The sequence below is a fragment of the Heptranchias perlo genome, chromosome 4, assembly GCF_035084215.1.
Source record: "Heptranchias perlo isolate sHepPer1 chromosome 4, sHepPer1.hap1, whole genome shotgun sequence".
NCBI classification, from domain to species: Eukaryota; Metazoa; Chordata; class Chondrichthyes; order Hexanchiformes; family Hexanchidae; genus Heptranchias; species Heptranchias perlo.
The window spans coordinates 130845424-130867092 of NC_090328.1; the positions used below are offsets into that span (position 1 = coordinate 130845424).

The 21669-nt window shown below is 45.1% G+C and overlaps 1 protein-coding gene across 6 annotated transcripts in view; it reads left to right on the plus strand.

Annotated features, from left to right (window-relative positions):
* The window catches only part of LOC137321285 (lysine-specific demethylase 4C-like), a 408143-nt gene that overhangs the window by 226858 nt on the left and 159616 nt on the right, over positions 1-21669 (plus strand). For all 6 annotated transcript variants that reach the window (XM_067983644.1, XM_067983641.1, XM_067983643.1 and 3 more), the window contains one exon: positions 6467-6522. In XM_067983644.1, coding sequence (XP_067839745.1) covers positions 6467-6522 — 56 coding nt within the window. The remainder of the gene's footprint in view (positions 1-6466; positions 6523-21669) is intronic.

Here is a 21669-nt window from a genome sequence, read left to right on the forward strand (position 1 = left end):
CGACAATGAAGGAACGGCGATATATTTCCAAGTCGGGATGGTGTGTGACTTGGAGGGGAACGTGCAGGTGGTGTTGTTCCCATGCGCCTGCTGCCCTTGTCCTTCTAGGTGGTAGAGGTCGCGAGTTTGGGAGGTGCTGTCGAAGAAGCCTTGGCGAGTTGCTGCAGTGCATCCTGTGGATGGTGCACACTGCAGCCACAGTGCGCCGGTGGTGAAGGGAGTGAATGTTTAGGGTGGTGGATGGGGTGCCAATCAAGCGGGCTGCTTTATCTTGGATGGTGTCGAGCTTCTTGAGTGTTGTTGGAGCTGCACTCATCCAGGCAAGTGGAGAGTATTCCATCACACTCCTGACTTGTGCCTTGTAGATAGTGGAAAGGCTTTGGGGAGTCAGGAGGTGAGTCACTCGCCGCAGAATACCCAGCCTCTGACCTGCTCTCGTAGCCACAGTATTTATATGGCTGGTCCAGTTAAGTTTCTGGTCAATGGTGACCCCCAGGATGTTGATGGTGGGGGATTCGGCGATGGTAATGCCGTTGAATGTCAAGGGGAGGTGGTTAGACTCTCTCTTGGAGATGGTCATTGCCTGGCACTTATCTGGCGCGAATGTTACTTGCCACTTATGAGCCCAAGCCTGGATGTTGTCCAGGTCTTGCTGCATGCAGGCTCGGACTGCTTCATTATCTGAGGGGTTGCGAATGGAACTGAACACTGTGCAGTCATCAGCGAACATCCCCATTTCTGACCTTATGATGGAGGGAAGGTCATTGATGAAGCAGCTGAAGATGGTTGGGCCAAGGACACTGCCCTGAGGAACTCCTGCAGCAATGCCCTGGGGCTGAGATGACTGGCCTCCAACAACCACTACCATCTTCCTTTGTGCTAGGTATGACTCCAGCCACTGAAGAGTTTTCCCCCTGATTCCCATTGACTTCAATTTTACTAGGGCTCCTTGGTGCCACACTCGGTCAAATGCTGCCTTGATGTCAAGGGCAGTCACTCTCACCTCACCTCTGGAATTCAGCTCTTTTGTCCATGTTTGGACCAAGGCTGTAATGAGGTCTGGAGCCGAGTGGTCCTGGCGGAACCCAAACTGAGCATCGGTGAGCAAGTTATTGGTGAGTAAGTGCTGCTTGATAGCACTGTCGACGACACCTTCCATCACTTTGCTGATGATTGAGAGTAGACTGATGGGGCGGTAATTGGCCGGATTGGATTTGTCCTGCTTTTTGTGGACAGGACATACCTGGGCAATTTTCCACATTGTCGGGTAGATGTCAGTGTTGTAGCTGTACTGGAACAGCTTGGCTAGAGGCGCAGCTAGTTCTGGAGCACAAGTCTTCAGCACTACAGCTGGGATGTTGTCGGGGCCCATAGCCTTTGCTGTATCCAGTGCACTCAGCCGTTTCTTGATATCACGTGCAGTGAATCGAATTGGCCGAAGACTGGCTTCCGTAATGGTGGGGATATCGGGAGGAGGCTGAGATGGATTATCCACTCGGCACTTCTGGCTGAAGATGGTTGCAAACGCTTCAGCCTTGTCTTTTGCACTCATGTGCTGGACTCCGCCATCATTGAGGATGGGGATGTTTGCAGAGCCTCCTCCTCCCGTTAGTTGTTTAATTGTCCACCACCATTCACGACTGGATGTGGCAGGACTGCAGAGCTTTGATCTGATCCGTTGGTTGTGGAATCGCTTAGCTCTGTCTATAGCATGTTGCTTCCGCTGTTTAGCATGCATGTAGTCCTGAGTTGTAGCTTCACCAGGTTGGCACCTCATTTTTAGGTATGCCTGGTGCTGCTCCTGGCATGCTCTTCTACACTCCTCATTGAACCAGGGTTGATCCCCTGGCTTGGTAATGGTAGAGTGAGGAATATGCCGGGCCATGAGGTTACAGATTATGCTGGAATACAATTCTGCTGCTGCTGATGGCCCACAGCGCCTCATGGATGCCCAGTTTTGAGCTGCTAGATCTGTTCTGAATCTATCCCATTTAGCACGGTGGTAGTGCCACACAACACGTTGGATGGTGTCCTCAGTGCGAAGACGGGCTTCATCTCCACGAGGACTGTGCAGTGGTCACTCCAACCAATACTGTCATGGACAGATGCATTTGCGACAGGTAGATTGGTGAGGACGAGGTCAAGTAAGTTTTTCCCTCGTGTTGGTTCGCTCACCACCTGCCGCAGGCCCAGTCTAGCAGCTATGTCCTTCAGGACTCTGCCAGCTCGGTCAGTAGTGGTGCTACCGAGCCACTCTTGGTGATGGACATTGAAGTCCCCCACCCAGAGTACATTTTGTGCCCTTGCTACCCTCAGTGCTTCCTCCAAGTGGTGGTCAACATGGAGGAGGACTGATTCATCAGCTGAGGGAGGACGGTAGGTGGTAATCAGCAGGAGGTTTCCTTGCCCATGTTTGACCTGATGCCATGAGATTTCATGGGGTCCAGAGTCAATGTTGAGGACTCCCAGGGCCACTCCCTCCTGACTGTATATCACTGTACCGCCACCTCTGGTGGGTCTGTCCTGCCGGTGGGACAGGACATACCCAGGGATGGTGATGGAAGAGTCTGGGACGTTGGCTGAAAGATATGATTCTGTGAGTATGGCTATGTCAGGCTGTTGCTTGACTAGTCTGTGGGACAGCTCTCCCAATTTTGGCACAAGTCCCCAGATGTTAGTAAGGAGGACCTTGCAGGGTCGACTGGGCTTGGTGTTTTGCCGTTGTCGTGTCCGGTGCCTAGTGGTCCGATGCCGGGTGGTCCGTCCGGTTTTATTCTTATTATGACTTTTCGTAGTGAGATTTTACAACTGAGTGGCTTGCTCGGCCATTTCAGAGGGCAATTAAGAATCAACCACATTGCTGTGGGTCTGGAGTCACATATCGGCCAGACCGGGTAAGGGCGGCAGGCTTCCTTCCCTAAAGGACATTAGTGAACCAGATGGGTTTTTACGACAATCCGGTAGTTTCATGGCCATCATTACTGATACTAGTATTTTAATTAATTGAATTTAAATTCGCCAGCTGCCGTGGCGGGATTTGAACTCATGACTCTGGATTACTAGCCCAGTAACATAACCACTATGATACCGTACCCTTGCTGTTGCCTGTCAGCTAGCCAGCCCACTCCCTGTCGAGTATTGAAACTTTATTATAGGAACAGGTGTAGGCCATTTAGCCCCTTGAGCCTGTTTCGCCATTTATTGAGATCATGGTTGATCTATGACCTAATTCCCTATACCCGCCTTAGCCCCATATTCCTTAATACTCTTGGTTCGTAGAAATCTATCAATGTCATTTAAAATTAACAATTGAACTGGCACAACTGCTGGAAGAGCGTTCCCAACTTCTCCCACCCTTTGCATGTTGAAGCATTTCCTAACTTTGCTGCAAGTCCTGGCTCTAATTTTTAGGCTATGTCCCCTAGTCCTAGTATTGAAGTATAGGAGACCTCCAAAAACAGGTACAAATGCATCAGCAGCCAGAAGCAATAATCAACTAACCTGTAACTCCTACATGATTACATGATCCCTTTTAAATAGCGCTGGTGGGAGGTCCTCCTTGCTGTTTACGACCTGTTCAGCTGTCCGAGGTTAAGACAGTGCATTGGCTGGAGCATAGAATTCCAAAATCACATCTGTCCCTTTAAATCAGGGATGCACACTGATCTACTGCATATTCTCCCTACTTTACATGCTGCCGGCGTTCATTATCTGCACACGCGCAAATGCCTTTACCAAGATGGTGTCCAGTGCATGGCAAGCTAGAAGTGTGCACGAGCGTTCCAGCCACCATTTTGGGTCCTGAGGAGGCCGCGTAGCACCTACAAAACGGGCGCTACATTGCCCAATGTCTTCTACCTGCAGAAAAGAATCCTCAGCCATAGACCCAGTGTTCCCCTGCTTTAGGAAAGACATTACTTACTGAGTCAGAGGTTACTTCTTACAAGGGGGTTGTATGCAGGGTGTGAAAATGGTGGAGGAGTGCACATCTCCACTGAGAGAATTTGGCAAAAAATTTGTAAGTGATTTTCTCAGATGATGAAGACAATTTTTGACTAATTTCTGGAAAGTAAGTAAATGCAAGTAGACAAATAAGTGTGTTCCTCTCTGGTGCTTTGCTTACATAAATAATTCTCTGCATTTAATATAGGGGAGCATCTGTTTGTTAACCATTTGTTTAGGGTATGGGTCTTCATATCAAAGGACAAAAAAAATGACACTTAAGAAATGATTAAACTGATTTGTATCTTTTCTTCTTTGCCAAATATCTGTTCAGCAGTGCTTAGTTTCCCAAAAGGGTTTGCTTAACACAACTTGTTAAATTCAGAACTTCAAACTTGAATAGCGATACAGACCTTTCAGAATTTGCTAATGTTTATAAGAATTTTGTTATCTTGAATTTTGAGTTCTTTTGATAAATAAAAGACGCAGTTGTGGTAACCAGTTACAGTACATTACAAAATCTAACACGTTCCCTTAGTTCCTGTCCAAGTCCTTCCCCATTTGACTGCTTATTCCTCAGCTGCATACTGTTCAACTGTACTTGCTGCCTGTAGTTGTAGGAGATCTGCTAATAAATGCTATAGATCATTTTTGTTTTCAAAGTTGCCTCAAAAAGTTGCCATTCATGATTTATTTAGTTTTTGAAGTCTTGTACAAATACAAGAAAATCCAGGAGGGGGAAGGGAAGCATTTGCAAATGCTAAGCCATGGCATGCTCTATTAATGGCCAGCCTTGCTGTAAATTATAGAAGTTGTCGGCATTGATGCACGCCAGGAATTGTAGCCTGCGACCATGTTCAATCTCTTCAGCTGACAGTGATGGGTCTGGGGAGCCACATGAACTCAAGACTCACGTTTCTAACATAGACACAGGCTCTGATGAAAAACATTATTACAGGCATTTCCAATGCACTGAATGTTATTTTACAGCTAAGTTTAAATATTTTCTTGCAAATTTTGTCAGTGTCACAAACCTCATTTATGAAATTTCTTGCCTCAGTGAGAATCCAAGTTGGTGACTCAAATGACTGTCAAAAAAAATATTTTGAGTGATGATGGCACCACATTTTTTATTGGTGGCTTCTGCTGATTGCTTATTGTTGGTTAGTTATTTTCAGATGTCTTTAGCTTTGTCTCTTTGGAAGTTTATGTGCTCACTTTTGCCTGTTTCTAATTGGTACATGCTCTACCCGTTCAATTTGTTCTAATATGAAAATTGAGCTAATCAATTGTAAGTGTGATGCAGAAATTTGCATGTAGATAGGCAAAGTGTATGCCATTTTCTCAATTCGCTGGAGGTTATTCCAGGAATCTTTTTCAGATTCTGAAAAATTCTCTTCAGTTTTCATATCTCCACCTGCTGAATTCAATTTATGGTGTCGTATCCTAACTCTGTACAGTTTAAGTTAGAGTAATCTTAAGTGAAATGCAATATGCACATAGTGTGCATTTTACAACTGAGAAATGTTTTGATTGGTCTTTTGTACAAACTTCCTGGGCCAGATTTTCCTGTGACAATAACAGCAAGGCCATCCACCCTTACCGTTATTTCAGTGCAAATAGTAGAGCAATTTCCGGCGACCGCACATGCGCAGTTAAACGTGGAAATGCGGAAGTTGCGCTACCAGACTCCCTGATCCTCCATAAGCTTCGCGAGAATGACATCTCGCCAGCTGGCTCCCCATTTAACTGAGTGGAACAGCGGGAAGTTCCTGCGTAGACCTGATGAATACAAACAAAAAAAGGTACGTCAAGTCTAAGCATCCTTTTGACAGCGTGTTAAGTTTTAATGACTGCCAAACAACCCCCATGACACTGAAAAATAACTTTTACAAGTGTGGATTCTCATTCCTTCAGATTTTAATTGTTGGACATCAAAAAAAATTTTTTTTAATTTTTCATTCTGTCTCTATTAACTCTGTCCTTTTAATTCAATATTTCTTACCCTCTATTTCACTTTCTGTACTTGATTTGATATTGAATTCACTATTCTAACATACACTTCCTGGTTCTGACTGCTCCGCTCATTAATGATGCTTCAATCTGATTGGTTAAGGGGGTACACAGTTGCTTGCCCCGTTCACACAGGTCCCAGATGCTCGGGAGAGGGCGTCGTGCTGGATTGAGGGCCCCATGAGAGGAAGTTGCCGTGCAGAAGCCCATGAAAAGTCTATGGGGAGGTGCAAGTCTAACAAACGGCGCCTGCTGTTTGTTCGCCACTCACAGGAAAATCTGGCCCAGTGTTTGCTAGCTGGTGTGTTTTATATCAACTTTAAATTTTTAAATGTAGTCATAACACTGCAATAAGTATATAGATATAGTGACACCGTCATAATTTTGATATTAAACTTCTTCAATTAAGATTCGTAGAAGTAAAATTATAGCCACTGACATTTTTACAATTGACCTGTGTGGGAAAAGATTGACAGAATTAATTGCTTAATATTTTTCCCATTTTCTACAGGATTGTTGCCTGTGCAATTTGAGGGGTGGTGCACTAAAACAGACTACTGATAATAGGTAAGTTATTGCTACACAGTTGTAAGAATGCTCTCTCTTATTGATCGAATTGCATTATGACTATTCCACACTTGTTTGTTAAAAGGACTTGAAGCCAGACACTAGTTTTTAAAATGAAGTCAAATTATGCTGCAGAATCTTTTCATGACAGACCTTTCATTGGGCCATTTTGGGGCAGTTACATCATTGTTCAAAATAATTAGAGATCTTTTCAATTGCAGCAGTCTCCTTTCAACAAAACCTGCATGCTTTGCTCGTGTGTATGTATGGCAGATCAAGTAATGGTATCTTGCTGTCTCGGAATGTTTTCTTTCTTGGAAGCAAGGAAACAGCAACAGATGGGCTTTAAGACAAGTCCAGAATTTCTTACAGCTTTGAAACATAAGAAATAGGAGCAGGAGTAGGCCATATGGCCCGTCGAACCTGCTCCGCCATTCAATAAGATCATGGCTGATCTTCTACCTCAACTCCGTTTTTCCACCTGATCCCCATATCCCTTGATTCCCTTAGATTCCAAAAATCTATCAAACTCAGTCTTAAATATACTCAATGACTGAGCATCCACAGCCCCCTGGGGTAGACAATTCCAAATATTCACAATCCCCTGAGTGAAGAAATTCTTCCTCATCTCACTCTTAAATGGCCGATCCCTTATCCTGAGACGATGCCCCCGAGTTCTAGACTCGCCAGCCAGGGGAAACAGCCTCTCAGCATCGACCCGATCAAGCCCCCTCAGAATCTTTTATGTTTCAATTAGATCACCTCTCATTCTTCTTAACTCCAGAGGGTATAGGCCCAGTCTGCTCAATCTTATAGAATCATAGAAAGAAGGAGGGAAGGAGGCCATTCGGCCCATCGTGTCCGCTCCGGCTGGGAAACGAGCCGCCCAGCCTAATCTGACTTTCCCGCATTTGGTCCGTAGCCCTGCAGGTCACTGCTCTTCAGGTGCACATCCAGGTATTTTTTTAATGAGTTGAGGGTTTCTGCCTCTACCACCCTCTCAGGCAGTGAGTTCCAGACCCCCACCACCCTCTGGGTGAAAAATTTTCCTAATTTCCACTCTAATCCTTCTACCAATCACTTTAAATCTATGCCCCCTGGTTATTGACCCCTCCACTAAGGGAAATAGGTCCTTCCTATCCACTCTATCTAAGCCCCTCATAATTTTGTACAACTCAATCAAATCACCCCTCAGCCTCCTCTGTTCCAAGAAAAACAACCCCAGCCTATCCAATCTGTCGCCATAGCTAAAATTTTCCAGTCCTCGCAACATCCTTGTAAATCTCCTCTGTACCCTCTCTAGTGCAGTCACATCCTTCCTGTAATGTGGTGACCAGAACTCAAGCTGTGGCCTAACGAGTGTTTTATACAGTTCCAGCATAACATCCCTGCTTTTATATTCTGTGCCTCGGCTAATAAATTAACTACCTTATCTACCTGTCCTGCTACCTTCAGGGATCTATGGACATGCACTCCAAGGCCCCTCACTTCATCTACACCTCTCAGTATCCTCCCATTTATTGTGTATTCCCTTGCTTTGTTTGCTCTTCCCAAATGCATTACCTCACACTTCTCCGGATTGAACTCCATTTGCCACTTTTCTGCCCATCTGACCAGTCCACTGATACCTTCCTGCAGTCTACAGCTTTCCTTCTCCCTATCAACCACACGGCCTATCTTTGTGTCATCCACAAGTTTCTTAATCATGCCCCCTACGTTTAAGTCCAAATCGTTAATGTATAACCGCAAAAAGCAAAGGACCTAGTACCGAGCCCTGCGGCACCCCACTGGAAACAACCTTCCAGTCGCAAGAACACCCGTCGACCATTACCCTTTGCTTCCTGCTACTGAGCCAATTTTGGATCCAATTTGCCACATTCCCTTGGATCCCATGGGTCTTTACTTTTTTGAACAATCTGCCATGTGGGACTTTGTCAAAAGCCTTGCTAAAATTCATGTAGACTACATCAATTGCACTACCCTCATCGATCCTCCTTGTCACCTCCTCGAAAAATTCAATCAAGTTCGTCAGACACGACCTCCCCTTAACAAATCCTTGCTGACTGTCCTTGATTAGTCCGTGCCTTTCTAAGTGACAGTTTATCCTGTCCCTCAGAATTGATTCCAATAATTTGCCCACCACCGAGGTTAGGCTGACTGGCCTGTAATTACTCGTGATGTGGAGATGCCGGTGATGGACTGGGGTTGACAATTGTAAACAATTTTACAACACCAAGTTATAGTCCAGCAATTTTATTTTAAATTCACAAGCTTTCGGAGGCTACCTCCTTCCTCAGGTAAACGATGTGGAAATGAAATCCTCGAAATGAAATCGCATTTATAATTCACAGAACAATGCTTGGTGATTACAGACAATTTTTTCAACTGCCCGTTGCCAAGGCAATCAGTGTGCAGACAGACAGGTGTTACCTGCCAGGTCTCAGAATATACAAATCACCAAAAAAAACAACAAACAAAAAAAAAAACAGAGATAGAGGTAGAAACATAGAAAAGACAGCAACTGACCCGTTATATTAAAAACAGATAACATTTGTTCGCTGGTGGGGTAATGTGTAGCGTGACATGAACCCAAGATCCCGGTTGAGGCCGTCCTCATGGGTGCGGAACTTGGCTATCAATTTCTGCTCGACGATTTTGCGTTGTCGTGTGTCTCGAAGGCCGCCTTGGAGTACGCTTACCCGAAGGTCGGTGGCTGAATGTCCTTGACTGCTGAAGTGTTCCCCGACTGGGAGGGAACCCTCCTGTTTGGCGATTGTTGCGCGGTGTCCGTTCATCCGTTGTCGCAGCGTCTGCATGGTCTCGCCAATGTACCATGCTCTGGGGCATCCTTTCCTGCAACGTACGAGGTAGACAACGTTGGCCGAGTCACAGGAGTATGAACCATGCACCTGGTGGGTGGTGTCCTCTCGTGTGATGGTGGTATCTGTGTCGATGATCTGGCATGTCTTGCAGAGGTTACCGTGGCAGGGTTGTGTGGTGTCGTGGACGCTGTTCTCTTGAAAGCTAGGTAATTTGCTGCGAACGATGGTCTGTTTGAGGTCGGGTGGCTGTTTAAAGGCGAGTAGTGGAGGTGTGGGGATGGCCATAGCGAGGTGTTTGTCCTCATTGATGACATGTTGAAGGCTGCGGAGAACATGTCTTGTGGATGGTGGAAAGGCTTAGGGGAGTCAGGAGGTGAGTCACTTGCCGCAGAATACCCAGCTTCTGACCTGCTCTTGTAGCCAGAGTATTTATATGGCTGGTCCAGTTAAGTTTCTGGTCAATGGTGACCCCCAGGATGTTGATGGTGGGGGATTCGGCAATGGTAATGCCGTTGAATGTCAAGGGGAGGTGGTTACACTCTCTCTTGGAGATGGTTATTGTCTGGCGCGAATGTTACTTGCCACTTATGAGCCCAAGCCTGGATGTTGTCCAGGTCTTGCTGCATGCGGGCTCGGACTGCTTCATTATCTGAGGGGTTGCGATTGGAACTGAACACTGTACAATCATCAGCGAACATCCCCATTTCTGACCTTATGATGGAGGGAAGGTCATTGATGAAGCAGCTGAAGATGGTTTGGCCTAGGACACTGCCTTGAGGAGCTCCTGCAACCATGTCCTGGGGCTGAGATGATTGGCCACCAACAACCGCTACCATCTTCCTTTGTGCTCGGTATGACTCCAGCCACTGGAGAGATTTCCCCCTGATTCCCATTGACTTAAATTTTACTAGGGCTCCTTGATGCCACACGCGGTCAAATGCTGCCTTGATGTCAAGGGCAGTCACTCTCACCTCACCTCTGGAATTCAGCTCTTTTGTCCATGTTTGGACCAAGGCTGTAATGAGGTCTGGAGCCGAGTGGTCCTGGCGGAACCCAAACTGAGCATCAGTGAGCAGGTTATTGGTGAGTAAGTGCCGCTTGATAGCACTGTCGACGACACCTTCCATCACTTTGCTGATGATTGAGAGTAGCCTGATGGGGCGGTAATTGGCCGGATTGGATTTGTCCTGCTTTTTGTGGAGAGGACATACCTGGGCAATTTTCCTCATTGTCGGGTAGATGCCAGTGTTGTAGCTGTACTGGAACAGTTTGGCTCGAGGCGCAGCTAGTTCTGGAGCACAAGTCTTCATCACTACAGCCGGGATGTTGTCGGGGCCCATAGCCTTTGCTGTATCCAGTGCACTCAGCCGTTTCTTGATCTCACGTGGAAGTGAATCGAATTGGCTGAAGACTGGCTTCTGTGATGGTGGGGATATCGGGAGGAGGCCGAGATGGATCATCCACTCGGCACTTCTGACTGAAGATGGTTGCAAACGCTTCAGCCTTGTCTTTTTCACTCACGTGCTGGACTCCGCCATCATTGAGGATGGGGATGTTTACAGAGCCTCCTCCTCCCGTTAGTTGTTTAATTGTCCACCACCATTCACGACTGGATGTGGTAGGACTGCAGAGCTTTGATCTGATCCGCTGGTTGTGGAATCGCTTAGCTCTGTCTATAGCATGTTGCTTCCGCTGTTTAGCATGCATGTAGTCCTGAGTTGTCGCATCACCAGATTGGCACCTCGTTTTTAGGTACGCCTGGTGTTGCCTCCTGGCATGCTCTTCTGCACTCCTCATTGAACCAGGGTTGATCCCCTGGCTTGTTGGTAATGGTAGTGTGAGGAATATGCTGGGCTATTAGGTTACAGATTGTGCTGGAATACAATTCTGCTGCTGCTGATGGCCCACAGCGCCTCATGGATGCCCAATTTTGAGCTGCTAGATCTGTTGTGAATCTATCCCATTTAGCACGGTGGTCGTGCCACACAACACGTTGGATGGTGTCCTCAGTGCTAAGACGGGACTTCGTCTCCACGAGGATTGTGCGGTGGTCACTCCTGCCAATACTGTCATGGACAGATGCATCTGCGACAGGTAGATTGGTGAGAACGAGGTCAAGTCAGTTTTTCCCTCGGTGTTGGTTCGCTCACCATGTGCCGCAGGCCCAGTCTAGCAGCTATGTCCTTCAGGACTCGGCCAACTCGGTCAGTAGTGGTGCTACTGAGCCACTTTTGGTGATGGACATTGAAGTCCCCCACCCAGAGTACATTTTGTGCCCTTGCTACCCTCAGTGCTTCCTCCAAGTGGTGCTCAACATGGAGGAGGACTGAGTCATCAGCTGAGGGAGGGCGGTAGGTGGTAATCAGCAGGAGGTTTCCTTGCCCATGTTTGACCTGATGCCATGAGATTTCATGGGGTCCAGAGTTAATGTTGAGGACTCCCAGGGCCACTCCCTCCTGACTGTATATCACTGTACCGCCACCTCTCATGGGTATGTCCTGTCCCACCAGGGATGGTGATGGAAGAGTCTGGGACGTTGGCTGAAAGGTATGATTCTGAGTATGGCTATGTCAGGCTGTTGCTTGACTCGTCTGTGGGACTGCTCTCCCAATTTTGGCACAAGTCCCTAGATGTTCGTGAGGAGGACTTTTCAGGTTCTACTGGGCTTGGTTTGCCTTTGTCATGTCCGGTGCCTAGTGGTCCGATGCCGGGTGGTCCGTCCGGTTTTATTCTTATTGTGACTTTTTTTAGCGAGATTTTGCAACTGAGTGGCTTGCTAGGCCATTTCAGAGGGCAATTAAGAATCAACCACATTGCTGTGGGTCTGGAGTCACATATAGGCCAGACCGGGTAAGGGCGGCAGGTTTCCTTCCCTCAAAGACATTAGTGAACCAGATGGGTTTTTACGACAGTCCGGTAGTTTCATGGCCATCATTACTGATGCTGGTATTTTAATTCCAGATTTTATTTAATGAATTGAATTTAAATTCGCCAGCTGCCGTGGCGGGATTTGAACTCGTGACTCCAGATTATTCGTCCAGGCCTCTGGATTACTTGTCCAGTAACATAACCACTATGCTATGGTACCCTATTACCTGCTAATATCTTTTCGTGCCCTCTCTTTGCTTTCCTAATTTCCTTTTTAACTTCACCCCTGCACTTTGTATACTAGTTAGCTTTCTGTAGTATTGAGTTCCCAGTGTCTATCATAGGCTTCCTTTTTCTGCCTTATCTTGACATTCAGGGGATTCTAGATTTGGCAGCCCCTCCCTTTTTTCTTTGTGGGAACATGTTTACCCTGAACCCCTTGAATCACCCCTTTGAATGTCTCCCACTGCTCTGACACTGATTTACCTTCAAGTAGCTGTTTCCAGTTTACTTCTGCTAAATCACTTCTCAGTTTAGTAAAAATGGCCTTTCCCCAATTGAAAACTTTAATTCCTGCTCTGTCTTTGTCCTTTTCCATAACTATGCTAAAACTAACTGAATTATGATCACCTCCACCAAAATGCTCTCCCACTGTTACTTCTTCCACCTGCCCCTCTTCATTCCCTCGAACTAAATCCAGAACTGCCCCTCCTCCCCCCCTCGTTGGGCTTGCTATATACTGGCTAAAAAAATTCTCCTGTATGCAATTTAAGAATCCTGCGCCCTCTATACCATTCACACTGTTTGTATCCCAGTTAATATTAGGGTAGTTGATATCCCCTATTACTGCCCTATTGTTTTTGCACTTCTCAGAAATTTGCCTACATATTTGCTCCTCTATCCCCCTCTGACTGTTTGGGGGTCTATAGTACGCTCCCAGTAGTGTGACTGCCCCATTTTTGTTCCTTTAGCTCAACCCATAAGGCCTCATTTGATGCTCCTTCTCAAATATCATCCCTCCTCACAACTGTAATTGTTTCCTTAATCAAAATTGCCACCCCCCCCCCCACTCCGCGTCTGAAAACCCTGTAACCAGCGACGTTGAGCTGCCAGTCTGGCCCCTCTGTACGCCATGTTTCTGTAATAGTTAAGATATCATACTGCCACGTGTCTATCTGTGCCCTCAGCTCATCCCCCTTATTTCCTATACTCCTTGCATTGAGGTAAAAACATTTAAGGACTGACAAACTCCTCTGTTGTTTATTTTCTAACCTTCGTTCCCTCTGCGTTCCAGACTCACTCACTAATTTTCTGCCTTCCATTTCCAGTTCTGTCTTTATCCCATCTGAATCCACACTCAGGTTCCCAACCCCCTGCCAAGCTAGTTTAAACCCTCCCCGACAGCACAAGCAAACCTCGCCGCAAGGATATTGGTCCCGGCCCTGTTGAGGTGCAACCCATCCGGCTTGTACAGGTCTCACCTCCCCCAGAACCGGTCCCAATGCCTCAGGAATCTAAAGCCCTCCCCCTTACACCACCTTTGCAGCCACACGTTCATCTGTTCTTTCCTCCTATTTCTATTCTCACTAGCACGTGGCACTGGGAGTAATCTGGAGATTACTACCTTTTGAGGACCTGCTTTTTAATCATTTTCCTAACTCCTGCAGGACCTCATCCCTCTTTCTACCTATGTCGTTGGTCCCGATATGGACTACGACCTCTGGCTGTTCACTCTTCCCCGCCCCCCCCCCCCCACCCCCCTGCAGAATGTTCTGCAGCTGTTCAGTGCCGTCCATGACCTTGGCACCAGAGAGGCAGCATTCCATCCTGGAATCACGCCTGCTGCCCTAACTATGGAATCCCCTACCACTATTGCTCTCCTGACCTGTCTCCTCTGCCCCTGTACAGCTGAGCCACCCATTGTACTCTGGTCTTGGCTCTGGCTTTTCTCATTTAAAAAAAACCCTTTCATCCTAGATAGCAATCTGGTGAACCTTCATTGCACCACCTCCAAGGCAATTATATCCTTCCTTAGGTAAGGAGACACAAACTGTATACAGTACTTCAGGTGTGGTCTCACCCAAGCCGTGTACAATTGCAGCAAGATTTCCTTACTCTTGTACTCCAACCCCCTTGCAATAAAGGCCAACATACCATTTGCCTTCCTAATTGCTTGCTGTACTTGCATGTTAACTTTCTGTCTTTCATGAACAAGAACACCCAAATCCCTCTGAACACCAACATTTAATAGTTTCTCACCATTTAAAAAATATTCTGTTTTTCTATTTTTCCCACCAAAGTGAATAACCTCACACTTCCTCACATTATACTCCATCTGCCACCGTCTTGCCCACTCATTTAACCTGTCTATATCTCTTTGTGTCCTCCTCACAGCTTACTTTCCCACCTTGCTTTGTATCGTCAGCAAACTTGGATACATTACACTCTGTCCCCTCATCTAAGTCATTAATATAGATTGTAAGTAGCTGAGGCCCAAGCACCGATCCCTGCGGCACCCCAATAGTTACAACCTGCCAACCCGAAAATGACCCGTTTGTTCGTACACTCTATTTTCTGTCTGTTAACCAATCCTCAATCCATGCTAATATATTACCCCAATCCCATGAGCCCTAATCTTGTGTAACAACCTCTTGTGTGGCACCTTACTGAATGCCTTTTGAAATTTCAAATATACTACATCCACTGGTTCCCCCTTACCGACCCTGCGAGTTCCACCCTCACTTTAAAAAAAACTCTAATAGATTTGTCAAACACGATTTCCCTTTAATAAAACTGTGTTGACTCTGCCTAATCATATTATGATTTTCTAAGTGCCCTGTCACTACGTCCTTAATAATGGATTCCAGCATTTTCCCTACTACTGATGCCAGGCTAACTGGCCTATATTTCCTTCTTTTCTCTCTCCCTCCTTTCTTGAATAGCGGTGTTACATTTGCTACCTTCCAATCCACTGGGACCGTTCCAGAATCTAGGGAATTCTGGAAGATCAAAACCAACACATCTACTATCTCTGCAGCCACCCCTTTTAAAACCCTAGGACGTAGGCCGTCAGGTCCAGGGGATTTGTCGGCTTTTAATCCCATTAATTTTTCTCGTACTTTTTCTTACTAATCTTAATTACATTTAAGTTCCTCCTTTGCATTAGACTCATGGTTCCCCACAATTTCTGGTATGTTTTTTGTGTCTTCTACTGTGAAGACTGATACAAAATATTTGTTTAAGCTCTTTGCCATTTCCTTATTTCCCATTATAATTTCTCCTGTCTCTGCCTCTAAGGGACCCATGTTTACTTTTGCTAATCTTTCTTTTTACATATTTGTAGAAGCTCTTATAATCTTTTTATATTTCTTGCTAGTTTATTCTCTTGTTCAATTTTCTCCCTCTTCATCAATTTCTTGGTCATTCTTTGATTTCTAAAACTCTCCCAATTCTCAGGCTTGCTACTCTTGGCAACATTGTAAGCCTCTTTTCATCTAACACTATCCTTAACTTCTCTAGTTAGCAATGGTTGAATCACATTTCTCGTGGAGTTTTTGTTCCTCAAGGGTATGTATATTCGTTGAGAATTATGATTGATTTATACTCTGTCCAACTCTCCAACTACTGTTAGGGAGCCTGTAAACTACTGGGTCACCCTGCAACCATGTCTCAGTAATGGCTACTAGATCAAACCCATTTACCTCTATTTGTGCCTTTAATTGCAACTTAATCTTTTGTGATTACCTCTGAAAATTAACTTGCATTATTTATCTGATCACACGAGGTATGGTGAAAAACCTTCAGCACACGGACTGCAGCGGTTCAAGAAGGCGGACCACCTTCTTGAGGGCTATTAGGGATGGGCAATAAATGCTGGCCCTGCCAGCAATGCCCACATCCCATGAACGAATAAAAAAAGAGTAGTAGCTAAGTACTTCACCTGAGATAATGAGGATAACATCACTGATGAGTTTCTAAAAGCATATAGTAAACTACGAAGGCCAAAAATTCCTTTCCAGTTGTAAAGATTTGCTTTTCATCTAATCAGAGAAATGTATTCCACAGTTGCAAGTGTTTGCAGGTGCAGGTTTCCCATTTCATGTTGGATTAACTTTTTAAAACAAATTATTCTGTGAGCACAACGTGCTTATTCTGTGAACTCATCATGCACAGGATCAATACATGCATGTCTGGAAATTAAAATCCTTTTTCTTTTAGCATCCAGGACCACAGGAGGATCAGAATGGTTGTATCCCTTCAATACATTTTTGAAGTTGACATCCTGATTTCAGGGCAGTGCCTATCTAATGTCCCTTCCTGAATTGAGTCAAGGCACATATCATAGGCTGACATATCAGTTCCTTTTCCTGTTGCAGGAGAAAAGTAACTCCTCAAGGATAACATGCACCCAACAAAGGGGAAGTCACAGGTAGATTTGGTCCTTGCAGCCGATCAGAATGACAACCATAATTTTGAAGTACTGGAATCTCTTGTCCATGATATGATCAAATTTGAAAAATCTAGCAGTTGATGCCTGCAAGGACTAGGTCAGCGATTTCAAAAGGAAACTTCAACAGCATGAGAGGTGAACTAAAAGAAATTAAGTGAGATGAACTGCTGAAACGTTCAGCCAAAGAAAAAATTGAAAATGTTTATAACTAATATTAAATATATAAGGCAAGTACATACCAAGAGAGAAATAAGTGTACGCTAAACAAGTGGACGCTGAACAGGTGAGGTCAGAGTGACTGCCGTTGACATCAAGGCAGCATTTGACCGAGTGTGGCACCAAGGAGCCCGAGTAAAATTGAAGTAAATGGGAATCGGGGAAAACTCTCCAGTGGCTGGAGTCATACCTAGCACAAAGGAAGATGGTCGTGGTTGTTGGTGGCCAATCATCTCAGCCCCAGGACATTGCTGCAGGAGTTCCTCAAGTCAGTGTCCTTGGCCCAACCATCTTCAGCTGCTTTATCAATGACCTTCCCTCTATTATAAAGTCAGAAATGGGGATGTTCGCTGATGATTGCACAGTGTTCAGTTCCATTCGCAACCCTTCAGATAATGAAGCAGTCTGTGCCCGCATGCAGCAAGACCTGGACAACATCCAGGCTTGGGCTCATAAGTGGCAAGTAACATTCGTGCCAGGCAATGACCATCTCCAAGAAGAGAGAGTCTAACCACCTCCCCTTGACATTCAACGGCATTACCATCGCCAAATCCCCCACCATCAACATCCTGGGGGTCACCATTGATCATAAACTTAACTGGACCAGCCACATAAATACTGTGGCTACAAGAGCAGGTCAGAGGCTGGGTATTCTGCGGCAAGTGACTCACCTCCTGACTCTCCAAAGCCTTTCCACCATCTACAAGGCACAAGTCAGGAGTGTGATGGAATATCTCCACTTGCCTGGATGAGAGCAGCTCCAACAACACTCGAAGCTCGACACCATCCAGTACAAAGCAGCCCGCTTGATTGGCACCCCATCCACCACCCTAAACATTCACTTCCTTCACCACCGGCGCACTGTGGCTGCAGTGTGTACATCCACAGGATGCACTGCAGCAACTCACCAAGGCTTCTTCGACAGCACCTCCCAAACCCGCGACTTCTACCACCTAGAAGGACAAGGGCAGCAGTACCTGCATGATCCCATCCAAGTCACGCACCATCCCGACTTGGAAATATATAAATCATATTGCCCCTCCTTGTTCTTCCTATTAAAATGTATCACTTCACACTCCTCTGCATTAAATTTCTTCTGCCATGTGTCTGCCCATTTCACCAGTCTGTCTATGTCCTTCTGAAGTCTGTTACTGTCCTCCACATTGTTTACTACATTTCCGAGTTTTGTGTTATCTGCAAGCTTTGAAATTATACCCTCTATATCCAAGTCCAGATCATTAATATATTTCAAAGAGCAGTGGTCCTAATACTGACCCCTAGGAAATACCACTGTAATCTTCCCTCCAGTCTGAAAAACAACCATTCACCATTACACTCTGCTTTCTGTCCCCTAGCCAATTTCGTACCCTTGCTACCACTGTGCCTTTAATCCCATGGGCTTTAATTTGGCTAATAAGTCTATAATGTGGTACTTTATCAAATGCCTTTTGAAAGTCCATATACATAACATCAACCGCATTATCCTCATCAACCCTCTCCGTTACTTCATCAAAGAATTCAATCAAGCTCGTCAAACAATATTTTCCTTTAACAAATCCATGCTGACTTTCATTTATTAGCCCATACTTTTCTAAGTGCCAATTAATTTTGTCCCGGATTATTGCCCCTCAAAGTTTCCCCACCGCCGATGTTAATCTGATTGCAAGTGTCCGGAGCTAGTTGATGAACTCCAGACACTTGCAATCAACCAGTTATACGCTTTGTTGTAACAACCTTAGACCTCAACCTAAATTTCTACCTAGGAAGATTTCAATCGAACAGATAATCGCTAGTCCATTGTTTTGTTCACTTTCACTGGATTCCAAAACGACGATACCCCAAGAATGTTGTCTTTTGGCCAATTTGGATAAATTTGTAAAACCTAACTGCAGTTTGTAAGAATTGTGACTGCCAAATCCTCTTTCTCAGAATATGTAAGTAATACTGTGTCTCAAAATCCCAATATATAACCTATATGAGTTGAAGGGTATAAGATGAATCTTCCCCTCCTTTTCATCAATATATACATCAGAAAATTACATTGGCATTTACCATTTATATCTAGGGTTTCACACATGATGCTTAAATTAGCTTGCTTCAAACTGTCCTATTTAAGTTGGTCCATAGAATTTAAGTATTGACCAAGCCAGGTCATCAATAGCAGGACCATACAAAGTGAATTGTAGCTTAACTCTTAGTTGTCAGTGGCATCAGGGAATGAGTTGGACACAGTTATCACTAAAACTATTGGATTACATCTATGATATTGCAATTAGTACCATCACAAGGTGTGATATTCACAATTATGAGTAAAAGTAAACTAATCATATAAATCAACAAAATCCAAATCATCGTAAGCACAGCTGTAAACTCAGTTGTAAGTATCACAGAATCTCAACCTTAGCTGGATTACATTTAATAATATAATCAAGTAACATTTAATATACAACATTACAGTATGGACTTAGCAATGTTAAGTTCAGTCTGTATTCAACATTTAACTGATAGGCTTCCAGTATTAAGATGTCCCTTTGATGTCATGAGCATAAAATCATACTACCTCTACTAGACTGGCTCTGTCATTGGGCACTTCACCCTTCCTCTGTGATGTCTTTGGACCTCTGAGTATGTCTGCAGCGAGTCATCATTCTTCAGTTGCCAACTCTTCCCGTTGTTTAACCTTCCACATACTGGGCTTTCTCTGGCTGTTGCCCTGTACTTTCTTTCTCGCGCGCTCTCTCTCTCTGGAACCTTATGCAATAAAATTGTTGGAAGATGCTTTATATTACCTACTTATACTTTGATCTAATACAATTTAACCTTTCTAACAACAAACTTCTTTACATTCATTATTTCAAAAACTCCCTAATTTGGGTGAATGCATATCTAACCTCAAATATTACAGAAAATTACACTTCAGTGACATGCATTGCTTTCAGAGATGTCTTAGAGATTATAATTGCTAGATTTTAATTATTTTTATTCCCTTTACTTTTCTCCCAGTGTGTAAGTCACCAGAAAGTAATACAACATCTATGTCCTTTCTAGGCTTTTTGTTACCATGCCATCAGACCAAGATCTCTCTTTATACATTTCCGTATTGACTGTTCTAGGTATTTTTTTTATTTGTTCATGGGTTGTGGGCGTCACTGGCAAAGCCAGCATTTATTGCCCTTGAGAAGGTGGTGGTGGGCTGCCTTCTTGAACCGCTGCAGTCAGTGTGGTGAAGATTCTCCCACAGTGCTGTTAGGAAGGGAGTTCCAGGATTTTGACCCAGCGACGATGAATGGCGATATATTTCCAAGTCGGGATGGTGTGTGACTTGGAGGGGAACGTGCAGATAGTGTTGTTCCCATGTGCCTTCTAGGTGGTGGAGGTCACGGGTTTGGGAGGTGCTGTCGAAGAAGCCTTGGCGAGTTGCTGCAGTGCATCCTGTTGTTCGTGCACACTGCAGCCATGGTGCACCGGTGGTGATGGGAGTGAATGTTTAGGGTGGTGGATGGGGTGCCAATCAAGCAGGCTGAGTTGGAGCTGCACTCATCCAGACAAGTGGAGAGTATTCCATCACACTCCTGACTTGTGCCTTGTAGATGGTGGAAAGGTTTTGGGGCGTCTGGAGGTGAGTCACTTGCCGCAGAATACCCAGCCTCTGACCTGCTCTTGTAGCCACAGTATTTATGTGGCTGGTCCAGTTAAGTTTCTGGTATAAGGGGAAAAAAAATGGACAAAAGTGGCTGCACTAAGGCATATGTGTATATTGTGAGGATTGACCCCTTACTTTGAGCATCCCTTGCATGTTCACATTGAATGGGACATTTGTCTTGGGGTCTACTATTTTCAGAGTGCAAAATGGCCAATCACCTGGCAGTTCAAAAAAAAATCTTTGAAGTGATACCAAAAGCCATTTTACTTGGGTATTCTGAGCCCAGGCCTAATGTGGAAGGGGCATAGCACAGAAAATAATATAATTTGTCACTAATTGGCAGTCTTATCAAGATGGCTGGTGTAGGAAATGCCACCCTCGGTACTGTTCTGCAGATGAGATGAATGCATACTGTTGGCACGGAGTACCATCAGCTTTAGCTTTCCACGCTATTTCTTTCCCTGCTTGATGCTGACACTGGGTGGCTCAAACAGTTACATTCATTCAGAAGTAATAACATCTTGTGCCTTATTGTGCATAACAATTCACACACTACAGCCTCCCAAAAAAAGGAAGGAAGCTATTCATGATTTGCAGCTATGCCTTGGACCAATCTTAAGGGGCTTGCAAGTGTGCTACCTGGAGCACTCCTCATACTTTTACCAAAACATTAATTTGTTGTCCAAGAACTAATTCTAATTTTGATAAATTTGTTGTGCTTAAGCTAGATTGAGAGGGCCACCCTCATAGTTAATACACATGGGGCAGACTCCTGAATTATGTGCAGAATGCAAAATAAATGGATACTCTGGCCTAGAAATTGGGTTGCGCTGGGCTCATTGTACAGGCGTAACGGACGCTTGAGAGTCCAATATTGCGGGCGGCATGCGTGGCTCATACTGCACCGGGAGTGTGCTGTCCGCCATATTAGTTAGAGTTGCTCAGTAGGCGTCCAGGGTGTGCGTTTGAAATTAGTGTCCATTGCATATGCAAATCGGGGGCCAAACCCTGTTTCAAGCTGCTTTGCCAAATTGGTCCTCAAATGACGTGGTCAATTTCTTCAAGTGCTCAGCAGTCTTTAAAGGGACCTCTGGAGGCTGTCATCACAATGGTAAGTTTCATGTTCTTTACTTGCCTTATTGAGGAGC